General features: G+C 51.5%; 1 protein-coding gene across 4 annotated transcripts in view; it reads left to right on the forward strand.

Annotated features, from left to right (window-relative positions):
- Nucleotides 1-18,345, forward strand: part of ALPK3 (alpha kinase 3) — a 34,701-nt gene that overhangs the window by 13,223 nt on the left and 3,133 nt on the right. For all 4 annotated transcript variants that reach the window (XM_075045783.1, XM_075045785.1, XM_075045786.1 and 1 more), the window contains 7 exons: nucleotides 7,243-7,360; nucleotides 8,671-9,703; nucleotides 13,221-15,075; nucleotides 15,894-16,041; nucleotides 17,496-17,623; nucleotides 17,896-17,931; nucleotides 18,054-18,328. In XM_075045783.1, coding sequence (XP_074901884.1) covers nucleotides 7,243-7,360; nucleotides 8,671-9,703; nucleotides 13,221-15,075; nucleotides 15,894-16,041; nucleotides 17,496-17,623; nucleotides 17,896-17,931; nucleotides 18,054-18,328 — 3,593 coding nt within the window. The remainder of the gene's footprint in view (nucleotides 1-7,242; nucleotides 7,361-8,670; nucleotides 9,704-13,220; nucleotides 15,076-15,893; nucleotides 16,042-17,495; nucleotides 17,624-17,895; nucleotides 17,932-18,053; nucleotides 18,329-18,345) is intronic.

Here is an 18,345-nt window from a genome sequence, read left to right on the forward strand (position 1 = left end):
ATAAACTTGTGTGTCTGTTAGCATCTGAAATAAAAGCCAGTTTCTGCCCAGTGAGCTAAAATCTAGTGTTGGACTGGAATGGGTTAGGCCAGTAAGAGGAGGAGGGGGAGGCTGAAAAAGAAGGCTTGGTACTAAGGCATTGCGATGACCTAGCATGGCAGCACGTTGGTATAAAGGCAAGCAGCTTCTTTACTCATGAGCTTTTGTCCTTTAAATATAGGGATTCTAAAACCTCTTTTTTCCATTGTTTGTACTTGTTTACAACTCTGTGATCCTTCCTGATGTTGCCATGTTAATTATTCCAACAGGTTACTCAGTGAGAGACATTGAACAAGTTTGTAGATTTTGGAAGGAGGAGGGTATCTCCAGTGAGCCTCTTAGTCTCGAGGACCAAGACTTTGCTAAGATTTAGTAAATTTGGTTTGCCATTAGAAACATGCTGCAAGCAAGCTGTGTGCCAGGAAATGCAGACTGAGCCCTTCTGAGAGCTGCTGGCTTTGAATTGTTAGCTCTTCTCTCATGGATACACTTGTTTTGCAGGTCTGAGTTTCTGAACTTGCAAGGATACAACTGATATATTGATTTTATTGGTGCTTAATTTCAGCAGACCACTTCCTGCTTCTAGGGCAAAAGTGGGCTGGTAGAGAAATGCCTCCAAGCCATGCCCTTCAGTGATTCATTAGAAGGGCTTTCTCAGTTAAAGTTTTCTAAAAGCAAAAGCTTGGCATATTGTGCAGTAGCATGGAACTCACTATTCTGCAAGCCGTAAGTGTCAGAGGTCAAAAAATGAGTGATGTTTAGATATGTTAGGAAATCCTGAGTAATAGCAGATCCAATTCTGTCTTCCACCCTCCCTTGCCTGAAAGTGTAGAAGTGCTGCAGACCCAGAGCATGACAGCTTATTGCAAGGACATGCAGTAGCACTGCTCTTCTTTCAGGATTTCTTGCACCTTTTAAAGTGCCTGGTCCTGGCTTCTCTCACTGGCTTAAATCTTCACCAGCTGCACCTTGAGTTCCCTCTAACAAACTTCATCTCTTCCAAAGTCCAGATGATACCATCGGCTCCATGTGGGCTCTGTCAAGGTGAGGTGCATTTGTGCAGCTGAGCTCTAGTTCACCATGAGAATAGATGGATGACAGGGTGGGAAGTGCCCTGCACGTGTGATGTCCAACATGCTCAGTTTCCTCTCAAGAGGAATGGGGAAGAGATACTTCAGTCAGCCCTGCCAGGGAGTCCTTGTAAATGCAATGTCCATGTCCTTTCCAGCATCTCACCTGGAAAAGCTAGAGAAACTCTTTGCTGTATATTGTGCAGGAGACATGCTGCCAAGGAATAACCTCCTCTGCTTGTACCAAAATTGAAGTGTCAACATCTAGAGACAGATCTGCACTCTGTCCAGTGTGTAGCCCTTCCTGCAGTCCATCCTTGCTCTTGGTAGGCAGGACGCTGCCTTCCAGTTTTGGATGACGTGCTGGTGCTGTGTAGCACAACCTGGTGTATTACTCCAGGTTGAAGACTTGATACTGGTCTCATTTTCTGCTCAAGTGAAGGAAAGTGTCAAATGACCATCTTTAGCATGTAGCCTATTGCAATATTTTTGTACCTGGTAAACTAGATTGGGGGATATCTTTATGCACTTAAATTAATAAACCTACAAAATTAGGAATTTTCATAGAAACATCCTTAAAAGCAGTCTGAACCACCTATGCCATATGGTCATCTCTTGCATGTGGTCCTGTGGACTGCTTTAGGAGCTCAGGATCCCTTTGGGAGAGAGGGGCACGAGGTGGAAAGTGAACTCTGACTGCAAAGTCTGATCAGTAGTTAGGTATCTCCCCCTGCCATAATGTTTACATTCAACTGGGAGACATTACATGGAGAAAGGAAGTGGCAGTTCCATCCCTGGCCAGTGACCAGGGTGGAACCAGCTCAGTCCCACTGCTGTGGCTGGAGTCCAGGGACACTTTGGTTCATAAACTTGCAGGAGGCAAAGGGCAGACTGTCACCTGCTCCTGTTTTGACTCTCAAGCCACAAATATGAATACATGTCCTACAATAACATCTTATTTTTTTGCTGCTTCTTGACCAATAATGAGAGTTAAGGGGTGGTCCCACATCTGTGAATACCAGTGACTTGCTGGGCATGTCCTAGGAAGGCAGCAAGATGCAAGTGTTTGAAGAGCCAGTCTCCAAAATGTGCTGGGTGGTGCAGGCAAGAAGACACCAGGCAGGCAGAGGCAGGCTTCCTGATGCTCTCCGGTGGTTGCACAAACCCTCCTTCCCTCCTGTTGTCTAGTTCTGCCTGCTATCAGTGTCCCTAGCACGTCTGATTTGATTGTTTTGGGTCAAATCCTGCATCAGTTATGACATGTTTTCTTTTTTAGACAAAATTAGTTCATCCTTTGTTCTCCGAGAGATGTGAAAAAGGGAATGAGAACATTTCCGTTTACTGTGCAGTTTCTTACAGAGCAGAGCGCACCCCGCTTCTCTGCACCAAGTGTTTCCCTTGGTGGGTCTGTCTGGACTTCAGGATCTCAAGGGTCATTACAGATCCTTCCCAGTGAGTGGATATTGGGCTCTTCTCTTCAGAGAGTGGCCCTTATTGGAGGCGTTCCTACAGGGATTTACAACTTTTCAGTCATTTCTGTATAGCATTGCCTGGGAAGGAGAGATGTCGGCTGATGAAATGTGGGGGCTTGGATGAAGGGGCCTGCGTCTGTGATTGCTTGTTAGGGAATGAGGCCAACTGGGAGAGGTCATGACTGGGTCTAGCCAAGTCCATTGTATGTCAGTATCCAGGTATTGCCCACCGTTGTACAGCTGCCTCTTCAGCACCATTTCAGCCCTTCTTAGGCAGGTTCACCCCCTCTGACCTGGCTACCCAAATCATCAGCTCAGGAGCTCAGTCTCATCACTCTCTTCATGGGTCAGAGCTTGTGGTGAAGAAGTGTCCAGCCTGGTACCTCTCCCATGCTATGCAGGTGCTCGATCAATGTCGGCATCTGCACTGTGTTGAGTAGCACGTCTCTGGAGGGGATGGGAATGAAGCAATGTGCCCAGAAACTGTCTGGTTTTATTGTAGGGCTATGGAGGAGAAAGGGCTCTGCCCATGGCTTGCGGAATAGAGTTGGGGTAAGGTGAGTAGACAGTCATGTGCTTAGTGAATGAGCATTTTCATAAGCATAAAGAAGTTCAACTTACTACATCTGTGGTGGCCCTCATAGGGAAATGTTTGAAGGACGAGAGTGAAGTGCTTGGATGAAGTATGTCTGGAGAAATGCAGGGCTGTGAGAAAGGTGGATGGGTGGGTTTGGGGATGGGGTAGTGAGTACAAGAGCAGAGAGCAGGCTTGTGTGAGATAAGGATGCCTGGGTTTGGGGCAGCCAGGGCAAGAGAGGGATGGAGAATGAGCACCGCTTGCAGGCCAGTGGCATGGGGAACTACTGCTCTTAGTGAGTATCTGTCCCTCCTGTCAGCTTTACTGGAAGCTTCCTTGTCTTCAGGTGATGGGGAGGTTTAAATCCAGAAAGCCAGAAAGGATGAGATCTCACGATGACTTTTCCTCCTAAAACTGCCTGAGCCCCTGCTCCACATATCTTGTGTAAAGCAGAAACAGAAAACCGTGGAGATTATTGTAATTGTTCTAAACTCTTTCCACTGTCCCAAATTTCAGAAGACTAACTCCTCCCCTCCCCCCCAAAAAAATCAAAACAAGAAAGTTGCTTTAAACAGAGTTTCTGGGTGATTTTGGATAGCTGTTGCAAGAACTGTTCTGGATAAGGTCACCAAAGCTTTGAAGACTTCTCAAACGTCAACAGCTTTGGGGAAAAAATGTTTGATCTAAACCTGGCAATCTCCATGAAAAAAATCCTTGCTCAGAGAAGTCTCCTGGGTCTTGCAGTGGCTGACCATCATGCTGGAGCAATGCTGCTGGAAGACACACTTACCAATAAACTTCTGCTGTGCTCGAAGATGTACAGTGGACGCCTGCCCTTCTCCCCAGGAATGCCCAGCACCGCTCTGTCTGCAATTGCAGGGACTTGCTGGTGGATGCAGGGGACCAGCTGCTGGCAAATCCCTCTCGGCACCAGCTGCACGGGGGGTCTGCGGGAGTGACAGGTTTTGGAAGGGCGAGTGCCTGATTTATGAATGGCTGCTCTGTCTTGCAACGCGCTTCTACTAAGGGTGGGCACCCGGCACCCTGTGCGTGGCAATGCCCACCGACGGAGCCCTCGGCTCAGCCACCCTGTCCCACCGGCACCCTTGAAACTGACCTGTCACGGCAGCTGGGCAAGCTGTGGATGTTGTGGTTGCAGGGGATGTGCAGGAGTGATGCCTGCCCCCCCACCCCCACCCCCCGCCCCAGACGAGGGGAATTTATTGCTCGGCAGCCTGAAGATGGATGCCTGCAGCGTCAGCAGCAGCTCCCCTCCCCAACGGAGTGCAGGGCATGCCAGGGAGCCTTATCCCTGCACAGTCTCTTCATCCCTTGCTTGGTTCAGGTTACAGCCCCTGGAGAGGGACGGCTGGTGTTTGAACAGGCAGCTGGGGCCACTGTTTCTGCGTGGGAGGTGGGAAGCCTTTCAGCATCCCTCTGCCTGCAGGTTTCCAGCCAACACTTGCCTGTAGCTCCCTTTCGCCGCAGGCTGGAGCGTGCAGCAGGGGCTAGTCCCTCCTTGCCTGCGTGGGGCTGGTGCAGCGGTTGCCCCTGGTAGGGAGCAGGTAGCCTCAAGGACGCAAGTGCTACAGGTCAAAGAGAGTTTAGGCTTAACAGGAGGAAAAGCCTTTCATTGAGGCACTACACAGCTATAGAAATTGCAGCTTTTTCCGGCAGATGTCAGCTGGGAATGGGAATCAGCTGCAGAGGCCACAAGGGGACATCACAGGGCTTCTCGGAAATGATACGCTTGCAGTTCCCGGAATGAAGTGCTGTGATTACTGTTTGCAGTTTATCAGGAAAATCTACCTGCCAGCTCCCTATGTTATGAACTGTGGGGGCCTCCTGGAGGTCTCGCCTGCAGAACAGCCCTTGGGAAGGGTAGGATTGCTCTGGGCAAAGTGTGAGCTGTGTATGAAAATTGTTTCGTTCCTCATCCCTGGAGCAGAAAGAAACTACCACAGGCTTATTCAGCCCAGGGTCCTGCTGCCAAGTACAGTCAGTAGCTAATATTTATGGAAAATATAAGCAGCAGCATCGATCCCTGGTGATCCCATCACTGGGAAACTCTCGTGGCCACCTCCAGTTAGCAGTTTAGGGCTCATTTGCTTCAGCCACAAGTATCTGAGGGCTTTGCACTTCTAGAAACTGGTTCGGAGGGCCAGGGCAGCAGCAAAGAGCAGACTGTGGCGAGATGGGGACTGAAGGGGAGGATGGGGAGCCTTGCAGGAAGGGCTTTGGGAGAAAGTCATGATTTGGCTTCCTGCAGAAGAGGAGGAATGAGGCACTAAGCAACAGAAAGCCAAAGCTGCCGATGGCAGCAATGGCAGGGGAATGAGGCAGCAAAGGATGTGAGAGATGTATAGCAGTGAGGATGGAGAGAGAAGGTGCCAGGGGCAGTGCAGTGTAAGAGACCTCAGTGAGGAAAGGAAGATAATAGAGTAAAATCTGGTCTGCAGAGGCATCTGGGCTATGGGGATGGCTGTTCATGGAGGAGAGCAGGAAAGGAAAACTCTTCAGAGACTATTTCCCCAACCCTGTCTGGTTCCAGTGGGCTAAGTCCCTCAAGGGGCCAGAGGACACTGGAGAGCCCCAACAGGCAAGGGATGGGGACAGGGAATGTATCAGAAGAGCAGACTGGGGTGGGGGGAACCAAGCAGTACATGAGGGGGAGATTTGGCATATGCTGCTTTTCTGGTCAAAGGCATTTTGAATTGGCCAAAACCAGGGTGAATTCCTGGTGATGAGTCTTTGCTCCTGGTCTTTCACTCCTGCTATGGGACCTTCATGGGAGCAGGCATAAGCTGGGCTCAGGCATTGCTACAGGCTGCCAGCATCTCTGGCTAGTGCAAGTAGGAGGCTCCTCACCCTGGAGATGAAAAGGGTCCTGGTCAGCCCTGAAATCTGTGGCTTGGCAGCTGGGAGGTGTCCAGGATAGGTAGGTAGTGCCCTGTCCCTGCCTTCTCTCTTCTTCAGAGCCATCGAGTCTGGATGCTTTGGGTATTCCTAGAGAGCCCTTGCTGGCCCCATGCCAGGGCTGTCCATGAAAGCTGACCCCCTGCTGCATTCAGGGGTGCCAGGGGCTGGTGGGGAGACCCTTGGGGACTGGTAGAGGTGAGCAGCGTGCCGGACTCCTTCACTTTCGCAGCACAGAAAGCCAGCAGGGGCTTTTGCAGGAGACGAGCTTCGGATGTCTACTTTAGGGCTTCAAACAACTGTTGAGTGCATCAGCTTAAGCGGAGCCATGACGTGATCATTGAAACTTTTATCCCATGCCCTTAGGGTCAGCTTGGCTATGCTGGGAGCCCCATGTGGAAGTATGGGAAGCAAGGTGGGCCACTGGCTTGAGCAGTTTTCCCCTGAAAACTGCTCTTATTCTGAGCTAGAGCTGCTGTCGGCAGGAGATGAGCACTGTGGATAGCACTGGTCCGTGTGGGACACTCGTGCTGATCTACCACCCCTGTCGGTGGCGGGAAATGTGGCTGCGTGCCCGGCTTGCTAGCCAGCCAGTCACACACATCATGATGTCATTCTACTGAAAAGGCAGGTGACATCTGTTGTCAAGTGACATTTGTAGGACACCAAGCTGGCTGTGATGCAATCAAGGTTGTTTCTGTTCAATGGAAACTTTTGGATCAGCTTACAGGCTGTGACACTTAGCGAAATGCTGTGAGCTCCATGGAGGGGCGAATGCCTGTTTTCTAACCTTAGCCTTAGTCTCATCGAAACATGCCTCTTCATATAAAAGTGACAGTATGCTCACCTTCTCCTCCCAGCCAGTGTTACAGGAGATGATCATGTGATCCACTCCCCTCTATTCAGGAATGATGTGCTGGGATTTTTTTCTCAAAAATAGCCCCATTCCTAGGAGTGACTAAAGACTTGCATAAGCCCATCAGGTTTGCACTCACAATAGTTTTTCTACTGTGTGATTTAAACAATGTGGTGAACCCAGAATAACATGTATCCTGTTCTGCCGGAGTGTTTTGTTTTGCTGTTGATACCTTGTCCCTGCGGGAGCAGGCTTGCTATGCTACTGGTTGCAGTGTTTCACAGCCTGATGTACCATCTGTCTCCTCTCCAGGATACCCGAAGCCGGAGGTGACGTGGTATAAGGATGATAAAGAGATGGACCGCTACTGTGGCTTACCCAAGTATGAGATATTCCGTCATGGAAATCGCCACACTCTGCAGCTGTATAAGTGAGTAAAGAAGCTGGAGAGTGGTAGGATTTGGTGATGGGAGCTCTGAGCATGTTTTCGGTATTTGGACAAGCTGGCTGTCAGCAGTGATCTCCCCCCAGCCTCTGTGCTGGCCCCTTCTGCCCCCCGTTGCAATGCTCCCAGCTGTCCCTTCCCCTTCAGCTCTTTGCTCTGATGACTCCCGGATCACATCAGTATGAGATCCATTACTGCATCTAGGGATAGCTGCCATGCTGCAAGCAAGAGGAAGGTCAGAAGAAATTCCTCTCTCTGGAGCCTTACAGTGCTGGTAGCAGCGTGTGCTATGGCTGTACCAGGCAGGAACTGAGCATTAGGGCTGGACAAAGGTGAGCAAAGGGAAAGTACTGGCTGCCTCCAGGATGATGGTCTAGGGGATCAGGCAAGACAAGGACAGAAACAGTTCATAGGCATTTCCTAAGAAAGGGGAAAGGGCTGCAGCCGTGGCCCGGGAGGGCCTTTCCTAGCTCTCACCATGAGGTCAGGGAAGGAAAGGGCTGCTTTGGCACTTGACTGATGTAGCCAAGGGCCTCCTTTATTCAGCCCTGACCAGCAGCTTCTTTTAACTTTAAACAAGGACTGTGTTTCTGGAGAGCCAGGCACACTGTGTCCCCAGCAAGCAGAGACCTGTTGCACCTTGAGTCCTGGATTTGGGCTGTCAGACAGGTGCGTCACTGTCTGACAGTACAGAATATCAGTACTGCTGGTAGTCCTGTCATCCTCGTGCTTCTAGCCTGGGCTTTTCTGCCACCCCAGGTGTGCTCCAGGTTTCTGTCAGAGGCTGGCTCACCTCTTGCAGGAGCAGGGATCTCCATGGGCCAGGCATCCCTGAGGGGTGACAAGAGAGTGCTAGTGCTTGTGCTTCTGCCTGTGAAGCGGGGTGGGAAGGCCTTGGTAAGGCAGTAGGGTGAAGGAGGAACAGAAACGTCATGTAGGCTGTGAAGAGCTGAGAGGAGAAGATCCTGCAGAGGAATGTGGCCAAGAACAGTTGGGAAGCCTGGTGCTAGCTGTTCCTCCACCATCACAGCCCTCTCTTATCAGAGTTACAGCACAGGGGGGAGCTGGGCACTGATTTAATGTCCAATTTGCTTATCTGCTAGTGCTGAGAACAGGCAGAGCCTGGGATGGGAGGCCAGCCCCAGGCCTCCAGACCTACTGTAGGCACCTCAAGGGCCATGTCTTTGTCTTTTGGCCCCTCTGGAGCAAGAAGCGGGAGACCGTGCATGCCTGTGTGCCCAGCGGTAGTGCCGGGGGAGGACGGGCAGGTCTCATGCAGAGCTTTTGGTTTCCAGGTGCCGAGAAGAAGATGCAGGCATTTACCAGGCCTCAGCTAGAAATAACAAAGGCATCGTGTCCTGCTCTGGAGTGCTGGAAGTGGGAACCATGACGGAGTTCAAAATCCATCAGAAGTGGTTTGAAAAAATTAAGAGAAAAGCTGAAGAAAAGCTGCGAGAAATAGAACAGGGCAAGAAACGAGGGAAAGAAAATGTGGAGGTGGAGAAGTTGCAGGGAATGAGCCCTGATCGGCTCCAGAGGAAGCGGAGGCTGGCCAGGGATCTGAATCTCCGGTCCGGAACCTATCCGTGGGAGAAGGAGGATGCAGCGAAAGTGCATGTCGCCGATTCTCCGTCCAGATTACATGAGGATATTGCTGAGCCAAAGGAGCAGCCGGTCAATGCAATGACAGGCTTTCCAAACAAACTAATAGCACCTTTGAAAGCAGAGGTGACCACCAATGGAGATGCCTCTTTGGAAAGTGTGGAGGAGAACGGGAATGGCTTTCTTGCGTACATCTACGAGACAGTGGAGGACCTAGCAACTAAGCCGATGGTGAAAGACTCTGCGGCTAAAAAGAAAAAGAAGGTGGAGGCTCCTCCAGCAGCAAAGCAGGAAGTTTCCAAGCGAGAAGAAAGTGGGCGAGACAAGGCCAACCCCTCTCCAAATCCAAGGTTTGCCCCTCCTGTCCCCTTACGCAAAAACACACGTCTGAGGGTGGCAAATGATCAAGAAGTGGAAAACAGTCCAAAAATCAAAGAGCCCGGGAAAGCTGTGAATCAGGACACTAAAATCAACGGTGATGTGCACTTCTCTTTGAAAGAGATGTATTTTGATAAGCAAGTGAAGCCGACAGCTGGGAAGAAGGAGGCAGGAGCCAAGGAGGAGGCTGCGAGCAAAGCTGCCCTGCAGCCTGTGGCAGTCAGCAGACAGACAGACGATGCTCCGTTGTCCTCAGAGGTGTTGGAGGCAGGACGTGTGCAGTCCGAGGGACAGAGAGGCCAGCACCAAGCACAGAAGTTGGAGGGAAATAAAGCCGTCAGTCCAGAGGTAACTAGGACAGAAAGCAGCCAACGCAGAGGTTGCAACAAAAAAATATTCGTGCTGCTCAGTTGTATTGTAGCACCAGCCCTGGGAGGCTGCATGTACCTCAAGGGATCTGTTGCCAAGGCTTTGTAGGTCTCCACCGGCAAAAGCACCCAGGAAAAAGGGCTTTCTGGACTTTGTGTGCCCAGACAGCAGAGCTTCCACCCCATCCCTGAATAAATGTCAGACGAGGTGGTGAGGAGAGATGTACGTCAGGGCCCTCCAGCTGAGCAGCTGGTCTCCGGGTGGCCTGAGGCATGCTGTTTAATCGGCAGGCTGACCTCATGCAAAATGTTTCCAAGTCAGTTAAGCAGGGAGCTCTGAATGGCTATTTATAGTTGGGGGTGGATGACAGGCAGCGAGACTGATGACATCTGTTCAGTTTAGCAATTGAGCCTGAGCTTCAGCCGGCGTTTAATTAGCCCCCCCATGCAAATAAGTGCAGTGTGCCAGGTACGCCATGTGAACTGCGCCAGGCAGGGCGTTGAATTTTGTTTACAGTGCAACATGTATACAGTAGATCTGGGCTATTTTTTGGCTCTTCCCTGTTGGAAAAACTCTGTTGCAAGACTCATTGTGGTGGTAATGCAGTGCCATGGCACAGCACCTGCTCCTGACCCTCACTGCATCTTTTAGTCAACTTCTATTTTTGTCACTTAACCTGAAGCATTTTCCATGAAAATACTAGACTGGAAGCTACCAGTCTTTTTTTTTTTTTTTTTCTTTTTTCTTTAATGACCCCTTCTGCTGTAAAAGGTTCTCTGAGTCCGATTTGCAGGTGCTGTCAGGATTTGGCGTTTGAGCTATGGTAGGTTCACGCTTTCAGTACAGACCAAGGCTATCAGAGGAGGCATTCTGGGTGCAGCACATCTCCCTTGGTAGGTAAAGCAAATATTTCAGGATGTGGAAACATCCACGATATGGAAAGTGGGACTGCTGGGTGCTCCAGTGAAAAAAATTTCCTTTCTTCCTTTTCTAGATTTCTTTAGCCATAGGTAGGAGCACCATTTACTGGTAAGAAACTTGCTGTGTTATGCAGTGAAGCGAGTGTCTGGGTCCTGGCCTCGACACAGTGCAGTGCCCTGAACCCATCTTTAGCCCGACCCATCAGCATCACATATTGCTGCAGAAATTATTGCTGTGCAGGCAAGCCCATGGCAAAGCCATTCATTTTCTCCCTCTCTGCCCCTTGCTCTTAAGGAGGGTGGAAAGTGTTGGTGTGTAGCAGCCAGGCTTGGGCTGCCATCCCTGAGCCTTTGACATGCATCAAGGTATTTTCCTCTTCAAAAAGCCACTCACAGAGGGAAACCTGTAACGTGTCAGCTGATGTGCCTTTGTGTAGACAAAAGGGAATGCTTTTGATTTGAATTTGAATGCTTCAGCTAGTTGGTGATGCTGGGGAAAGTGCTCAGGCTTTTGTGTGACCAAATAAGCTATTTTAAAGCCCTTTAAAGCTGACTCCTGACGAGTTTGAGGATATTTTCACTCCCCAGGATGCCGGTTGCTTGTCTTTCTCTTTTTCAATCTTTCCCTTAAACAAGACAGGGTCATAGGGGAGTGTTTTCCTGGCCTTGAGACCTAGCTGGGCCTCATGCTCAGGACTTCTCTTTTCAGCTGGATTTATCTGTAGCAGAAAGCTTTGCAAAATGCCAGACTGTAGCCAGGCTTTGAACATCCTCACACGCAAGAGCAGAGGAGAAACTGGATTTGCATGATGATCACTGTTGCCTAACTTTGAAACTGATTATTTTATTATATTTCTTTTATATGCCCCTAGTTTGAGTGTTTTACGATTACTTAAGGACAGATACTTTTCTGAAAAGCTCCCAGAAAGCTTTTCTGAATAAGCTTTAGTTCGTGCACCAATGATAAACAAATTTCCCCCAAACCCCAAGTTCTCTTCAGCCAAAGAGATGTCCCCATTGACCAGCACCATTGCATAGAGCCACCTCTGTGCATTCATCTGTGAACCACCAGCCCTGGTCCCCCTCCAGCCCCCTTGGGCACTGTGCCACTCAGCCCCCCGAGCAGAGGGACCAGGGCTGGCCCTGTGGTTAGATTGGGCTGTGTCCATCCCGATCCCTCTCCATGCCACGGAAGACCAAATACTGTGGTAAAACCCAAGGGGTTTCACTGCGTGAAGCCCTTCTGTCTCTTAAAACCTTTTAAGCCTGAGCGCTGGGATGCTCTGTGTTGTGACACTCAGCCCAGCGAAGCAGGCTAGGGACATGGCTCTAGGGGAACAGCAGCAGGGATGTGTGGCATTTGGGGGTGCCTGTGCAACCCTGTGAACTGGGGCCCTATTTCTGCCCTCCCTGTGTAGGGAGACAGAAACTGCCTGGCCTTTGGCATCCTTTGGAATCTACCAAGGAAGCAGACTTGAATTTTGTGTGCAGGAATGGTCCCCCTAATGCTGCTGCTCCCACCCCAGTCCTCTGATATTCACATTGTCATAACAGTTGCTTGGGGAGGGGCTTGCTGAGAGACCGGCATTACCTTTCCTGGTTTTTCCAAGCATTCAAACAAAGCCTGAGTGGCACAAAATAGAAGGGCTAAGTGCCACAGCCCTCCTTTCCCCTGGACCTCATTTTGGAGGCTTAAAGCTCAAGTCAGAGACCTCAGGAGAAAATCCTTAGCAGCAGATCCTCTGGGATGGGAGGGGAACCTGCTGTGTGCATGCCCTGTTCCCATGCAATTGTCCTGGTGTTGCTAGCTGGGCACCAGCTGGGCACAGCATCTATCAGCGGTATCGCTGCCTCCCCTGAGCCTTATCCTACAGAAATAGATAGTGCACCTTGGCTGGAGTATTTCACTAGATCTCCTCGGGATAAAGCTCAGCCATCACAGGGGGCAGCTTGCTGAAACGTCTGCTGGCGTGCAACTGCAGTCGGAAACATTGAGCTTCCCGAATGTCAAAGAAACAGGATGGTCGAATAGCGCAGATAACGTCACGGTGTACAGTTTCACTATAAATCATTTGGGCAGCCTCATCCAGATAGTGTGTGACATGCCAATCACCCCATCTCAGTGGAGATTGCAGATATAGTATAGGGGGAGCACTGAGTCTTAAAAAAGAGCAAGGAAATTATACAAGGTCTCAGCAACAGCTGGTGAAAACAGGAAAGTTTTGCTCCTTGGGAAGGAGTTGTGTCAGAGGAGATTGAATTAAAAGCCATTGAATGTTTTAGAGAGGGAGATTGCCTGCCTCTTCGTGTACAACCAAGGCATTGAAAGGCAGAAGAGTTGGAGCAGATTAAAAGAAAAAAACATTCTGTGCAGCATGACAGGGGGCTCTGGGACCCACTACCGTGGGACAATGGCAAAGCCAGGAGACTCTGGATGAGTATCAGCGATACCAGGTTAATACTTATGATTCAGGCAGAAGTTGGGCAGTGCCATATGGTACAGAAGGACCACAAGCACCACTGAGCAGACTCAGGCAGTAAAGTGATGCTAATTTTCTATTTTCTTTTTTGACTAGGTTGTAGCAACAGTGGGACAGTCTGCTAGTGACGTAAAACATTCAGTGTCCAGTCCAACCATAGAGACCCGTCAGCAAGCCAATAAGTTAAAGGAACTCAGGAAAGAGATGCCTGTCTGCCAGGAGACCAGGGGGGCTGGGAAAAGGACAAATCCTCGACTGAGGCCTCAGGAGCCACCAAAGCCACCAGCACTGTCTCCAGACCACGTGCAGTCCAGCAAGGAGCACCCTCCCTCTAGGAAGCAGGCAGAAGGACATTCCCCTGCTATTGAGGGCAGAGAGACCCAACAAGGACGGTTAAATCAAGAGGACAAAAGCCAAGGTGAGGAAGAACCATTGCTAAAGAAATCGAGTCCTCCAGAGCCTGGAGAAAACGCTCCTCTTGAGCAAATCACACATCAGACAGCAGTTAAGGATGGGAAGAGTGAAGAGGCAGGAGCAGAGCTGTCCAGGAGCCATCCCGGTGCAGAGGCAGGAGGGAGCGGTGCAGCAGAGCCATATCCCAGGCCTGCGCACAGGGAGGTGGGAAGGACACCTTTGGGACATCAAGAGACTGAAACATCAGCTCCTGCTTCAGTTCAGCTTGCCAAGGAAGAGCCGTGTCCTGCTCCTGCAGTGGGGACGTCGGTGGCTCAGGAGGCACAGCTTGCAGCTCACGACGCCCCAGGGATGGAGGCCACAGCAGGAGAGGCTTTGTCTGGAGCCCAGCTGCTGCCTCCTGCGGGCGGAGAAACGGAGATTAAAAGGGCAGGTGGATCTACCCCGCAAGAGAAGTTTTCAGCCAGCATGTTAGGGGAGGAGAGTGCCAAACCAGTGCCTGTGGGACCTCAGGGGAAGCAAGAGGAAGGGCAAACAGCCACAGCAGCTCCGCCCCAGGAACCAGCAGAACCTTCAGGCACTTTTGAAGGAGGTGCTGAGGTTCAGCCACAAGTACCACTGGTCCTGCCTAGCCCTGAGAGACCACAGGAGATGTCTTTGGAGGAGAAGATGCAGCACAAAAACCTTGTTTCCTCCTTGAAGAACTATCTGCTGCTGCTTTTAAAAATGTCAGATAGCAGTAAGGATGCTGCGAATGAAGACACTGACCCCAGGGACAAGGAGCAGCCTGATGCAGAGGAAGTCATGCTCCCAGAGATAGGCATTGCAGGCCTGAGCCCCCGCACTTCAAGGAGAGTTTTGGAAAAGGTACAAAACAATCAGCTCTTCCAGACAGCAGAGAACTTGCCTCTGACCCCCAGGACATCCAGGCGGATCACAGGCATGATTAACGAGGAATTCATTACCAGCAAGGAGATGCTGGCTTGCAGGCCTGTGCCACCAAAGAGACGTACCCGGGTTGCTCCCGAGGCAGAGGGGCCACCCCAGCTCTCTGTGCCCTCCATCGTGGTGGGCAGCATACCAGCAGCAGGAGTGGGGCAGCCTCCTAATAATATTTCCGATTTGCCTCCAGTGAGCCCTGAAAAAGAGAGCCCTGGTGACCCTCTGGCAGTGCTACCTTGTGCAACGCCAGAGGAGCTTGCTTCTGGGGCCCGGCGCAAAATATACCTGCCAAAAACGAAGCAGGTGGGGGAGGAAGAGGAGGCAACCCCAGAGAGCCCAGGGCACATGAGAAGTCCTACCGTTTCGCCACGGCAATCCAGGAAGAACCCGGGCCTGTTGCAGTCGCCTGCCCTGGCTCCATCCCCTCCCGCAGACCAGCGCTCACCAACCCCCACAAGGAAGATGGCCACATTGGAGGTTCCTAAGCTGTATGAGGAGCCCACAAGTGACAGCAGTGGTGACCACGAGGCCCCTGAAGATGCTAAGCCAGAAGCACAGCCAGCAGAATCCAAGAAAGCAAATAACCCATTTAAAGGTAAGGGAAGAGGTAGTCCCCATGAAGCATGTTTTCTTGTTGCCTACAAAGGGAGCCTGGCCAACTGAGCTGGTGATAGTCAGCTGGGGCCATGTGAGTTTTGTGCATTTGCAGGGTTTTCAGCATCGCCCTTTGGCCGTCTGAAAGCCAAAAGTCTGCCCCAAGACTTCAACCTTAGCGCAGGGAGGGCGGAGGAACACAAGAGACAGCAGTGCTGAGACTGGCTGTCTCCATAGCCTGGACTTCCCTGGCCAAAGGAATCATATAATCCTCTTCTTCTTGGTCTCCATGTCCTGGTCCTCAGCATGCCTCATGCTGGTCAGGGGCCCAGTGGGCATCCGTAGGGTGCATGCTCCTTTTCCATCTCCATGGTCAATGCTAATTTGATCCCTTGTGACATCGAATTAGAAAAGGCATAATCCTGGTGTTGAAGTGCTTGCAGGACCCAAGTGATACCCTCACAGATATCAGGACTCTTGCAAAAGTAAGGGTAACCTCGATAAACCCCTACTTCAGTAGATAAATGTTTCCTCCAACATTGGATAGTGTTTTTCTACATTGCCTCTGGCCGAGCCCCACTAGGTATTGCAGTGGTGCACTGTTAAACGAATTTGTACCACTTGTATCCCACCATATTTATCCAAGTGGAGCTCTGAGACCTTCCCTGGGGAGACGATGTTATACCAGGCTGTGCTGACATACATGTGATACCCAACACCAAAGTCCTAAGCAGCAGCTCTGGGGTAGGCTGGCCTGTCCCCAGAGCTGCAGCCAGCACTGTGTGTCTCACCATCGATCTCTTTGCACCCTGTCCTTAGCTCCACAGGTGATTCGTAAGATCAGGGCAGAACAATTTTCCGATGCATCAGGAAACCTGAAACTTTGGTGCCAGTTCTTCAATATTTTGAGTGATTCTAAGCTGATGTGGTACAAGGACGAGATCCCTGTAGCAGAAGCCCAAAGGAGGTAACCTGCCAGCTCTGCTTCATTGTAGTCCTTATGCATAGCCCTGGGTTCGTGTGTTAAATCCAGCTCCTTGTGTTTACTGGGCTGAAGGTGCCCCTTCTATTAAGGCTGCATGAGAAGCTCATTGCATGGCATGGTACATTGTGAACTTTACCTTCTCAGTGCCTGGGGAGGGAGGGATCACCCTGATGGGGAATTGCTGCCAAATTTGTCCTACTGATGCTCCATCTGGAGCCTGGCTTAAGGGCTGATGCTTTGAGTAGCAGAGCCCTGGGGAGGGCAGGGGCTGAACCCAAACCTTGGGGAGGGCAAGGAAGGTGCTGTGCCCATCTCGAGAGTTTGAGGGCTGCATGTGAGCTGCAAAACTGGGACCCCAAGTGATGCATGTGAGGGTGGCAGCTGTGCTGGAAGGGTCTGCATGCTGCACCTGAACAGGCACTTCCATGCAGCCACCACTGGCAAGCACCAACAGGGAAAAAGCAGCTCTGGCTGTGCCCTCTCTATCCCTTGGCACTGCCCTTGCACGGGGAGAGCACGTCCAGGCTTCTTGTATCCTGGATGCCCCTTTGGGTACATTATGGAGAGCAGCTTGTTCTCAAGCCCAAGGGATTGTGTGGGAACATCATTCATATTGGATAGCATTTGTCTGATGCCTTTGAGCATCCCTTGAGCTCCCTTTACAATGAGCAGGCAGAAAGAGGTGCTTCTGGGGCAGAAACGATCTTCTACGGCAGATATTTGAGCTGGGGCAGATGGACTAGGAGTGGCCATTGCCTTCTAGCTGACCAGAGCAGAGTCTGCTCAGCCAGTGGGTCTCAGGATGAGGGTCCTACCTCTTCCCTCTGGGGCCCTTGCTGGGTCATGCTGGCCATGCGGGGCAGAAACAGGCCTTTGGTTCTTGTGGAGACCCATCTGCCTGGTGTGTCGCCACCTTGGCTAGAGGAACTGCCAGCCCAAAGCGTGGTGCTGCAGGCTGGAGAAGAACAGCAGCCTGCTGATACAGAGCTTGCGCTTTGCCAGTCCCCTGGAGAGGGGCAGGCTGCAGGATGGGAAGCGGTGTCCACCCTCACTTGTGAACAGCTGAAAATGAAGCTGGACACCTCTGTGGCTGTTCCAGCCATCCGATCCAGATGCGAGTCTGTTAGCCCAAGCACAGCCCTGACCCAGCCACACTCAGAGGCAAGTACCTTTATCAGTCTGTAGCCCAATCCTGGCCAGATTTTGCAGGGCTTGCCTGGAAGACGAGCATCTCTGTGAGTACAAACTGCAGGGCAGGACTCCTGGTGCCACGAGGTGCCAGGGGAGCGGCTGGGTTGCCCTTGGGCTGTCTTCCTTTGTAGCCCTCTTCCAGGCCTCCAAGGGCAGCACAGTGCCCACCCACAGTGCCTGTCACGGGGCTCCCCTGTGCTCCCATGTGTCACACAGGGCTGAGGCCATGCTCCGGTTTCTTCCAGCGCTGGTGATGAGGGCCAGGCAGCCTTGGCTGTTGTGCAGGCATCCCAGAAGGACTGCGGGGTCTACCGGTGCGTGATCAGCAATGAGTACGGCACTGACTCCACCGATTTCCTGCTCAGCCCAGAAGGTGAGGAGCCCTCAGCAGCCTGGCAGCTCTTCCAGCTGCCCAGGTGTGCTGTGGGGCGGCATGGCAAACTGTGGAGAAGGCTTGGTGCCAGGTTTTGAAGGGCAAGCCTTGCAGACCCCATAACACCACCTCTGCCAGGTGCATCTGCCTCCATGTGCTAATTTATGACCCATTCACACCATCCTCCTTGCTGTCCCTTGGTGTGGAAGTGCATGGGGCAGGGTGGGATCCTGGCAGGACCTTGACGCCTCTTTGCTTTCTGTCTCCTCTAGTGCTGTCAGGATTTATCTTGCGGGAAGAGATTGAAGGTAAGGGCCACATGCTGATGAGCTGCAACTGCTGCCCCTTGCTGCATGGGGGGCAGGCAGCTCTGTGGCGGGGGCAGGACGTGCCCGCATTGTCCCCCCTCACCAGCTTTTCCCTCTGCCAGTTGGAGAGGAGATCGAGATGACGCCCATGGTGTTCGCGAAGGGTTTGGCTGATGCAGGCTACTGGGGGGATAAGCTCTTCGGGCGCGTGGTGAGCGAGGACGTGGAAGTGGATGCTGGTTTCCTGCGCAAAGCCTGCCGTGCCAGAGCCATCTATGGCCTGGAGCCCATCTTTGAGTCTGGCCGCACCTGCATCATCAAAGTGCACAATTTCATTGTCTTTGGGACCAAGAATGAGAACAGCCTCGTCGAGAAGAACTACGATATCACCATCCAGGTGGGCATCCCTGTGGG

The sequence above is a fragment of the Buteo buteo genome, chromosome 13 (genome assembly GCF_964188355.1).
Source record: "Buteo buteo chromosome 13, bButBut1.hap1.1, whole genome shotgun sequence".
In the NCBI taxonomy this organism is placed as follows: domain Eukaryota; kingdom Metazoa; phylum Chordata; class Aves; order Accipitriformes; family Accipitridae; genus Buteo; species Buteo buteo.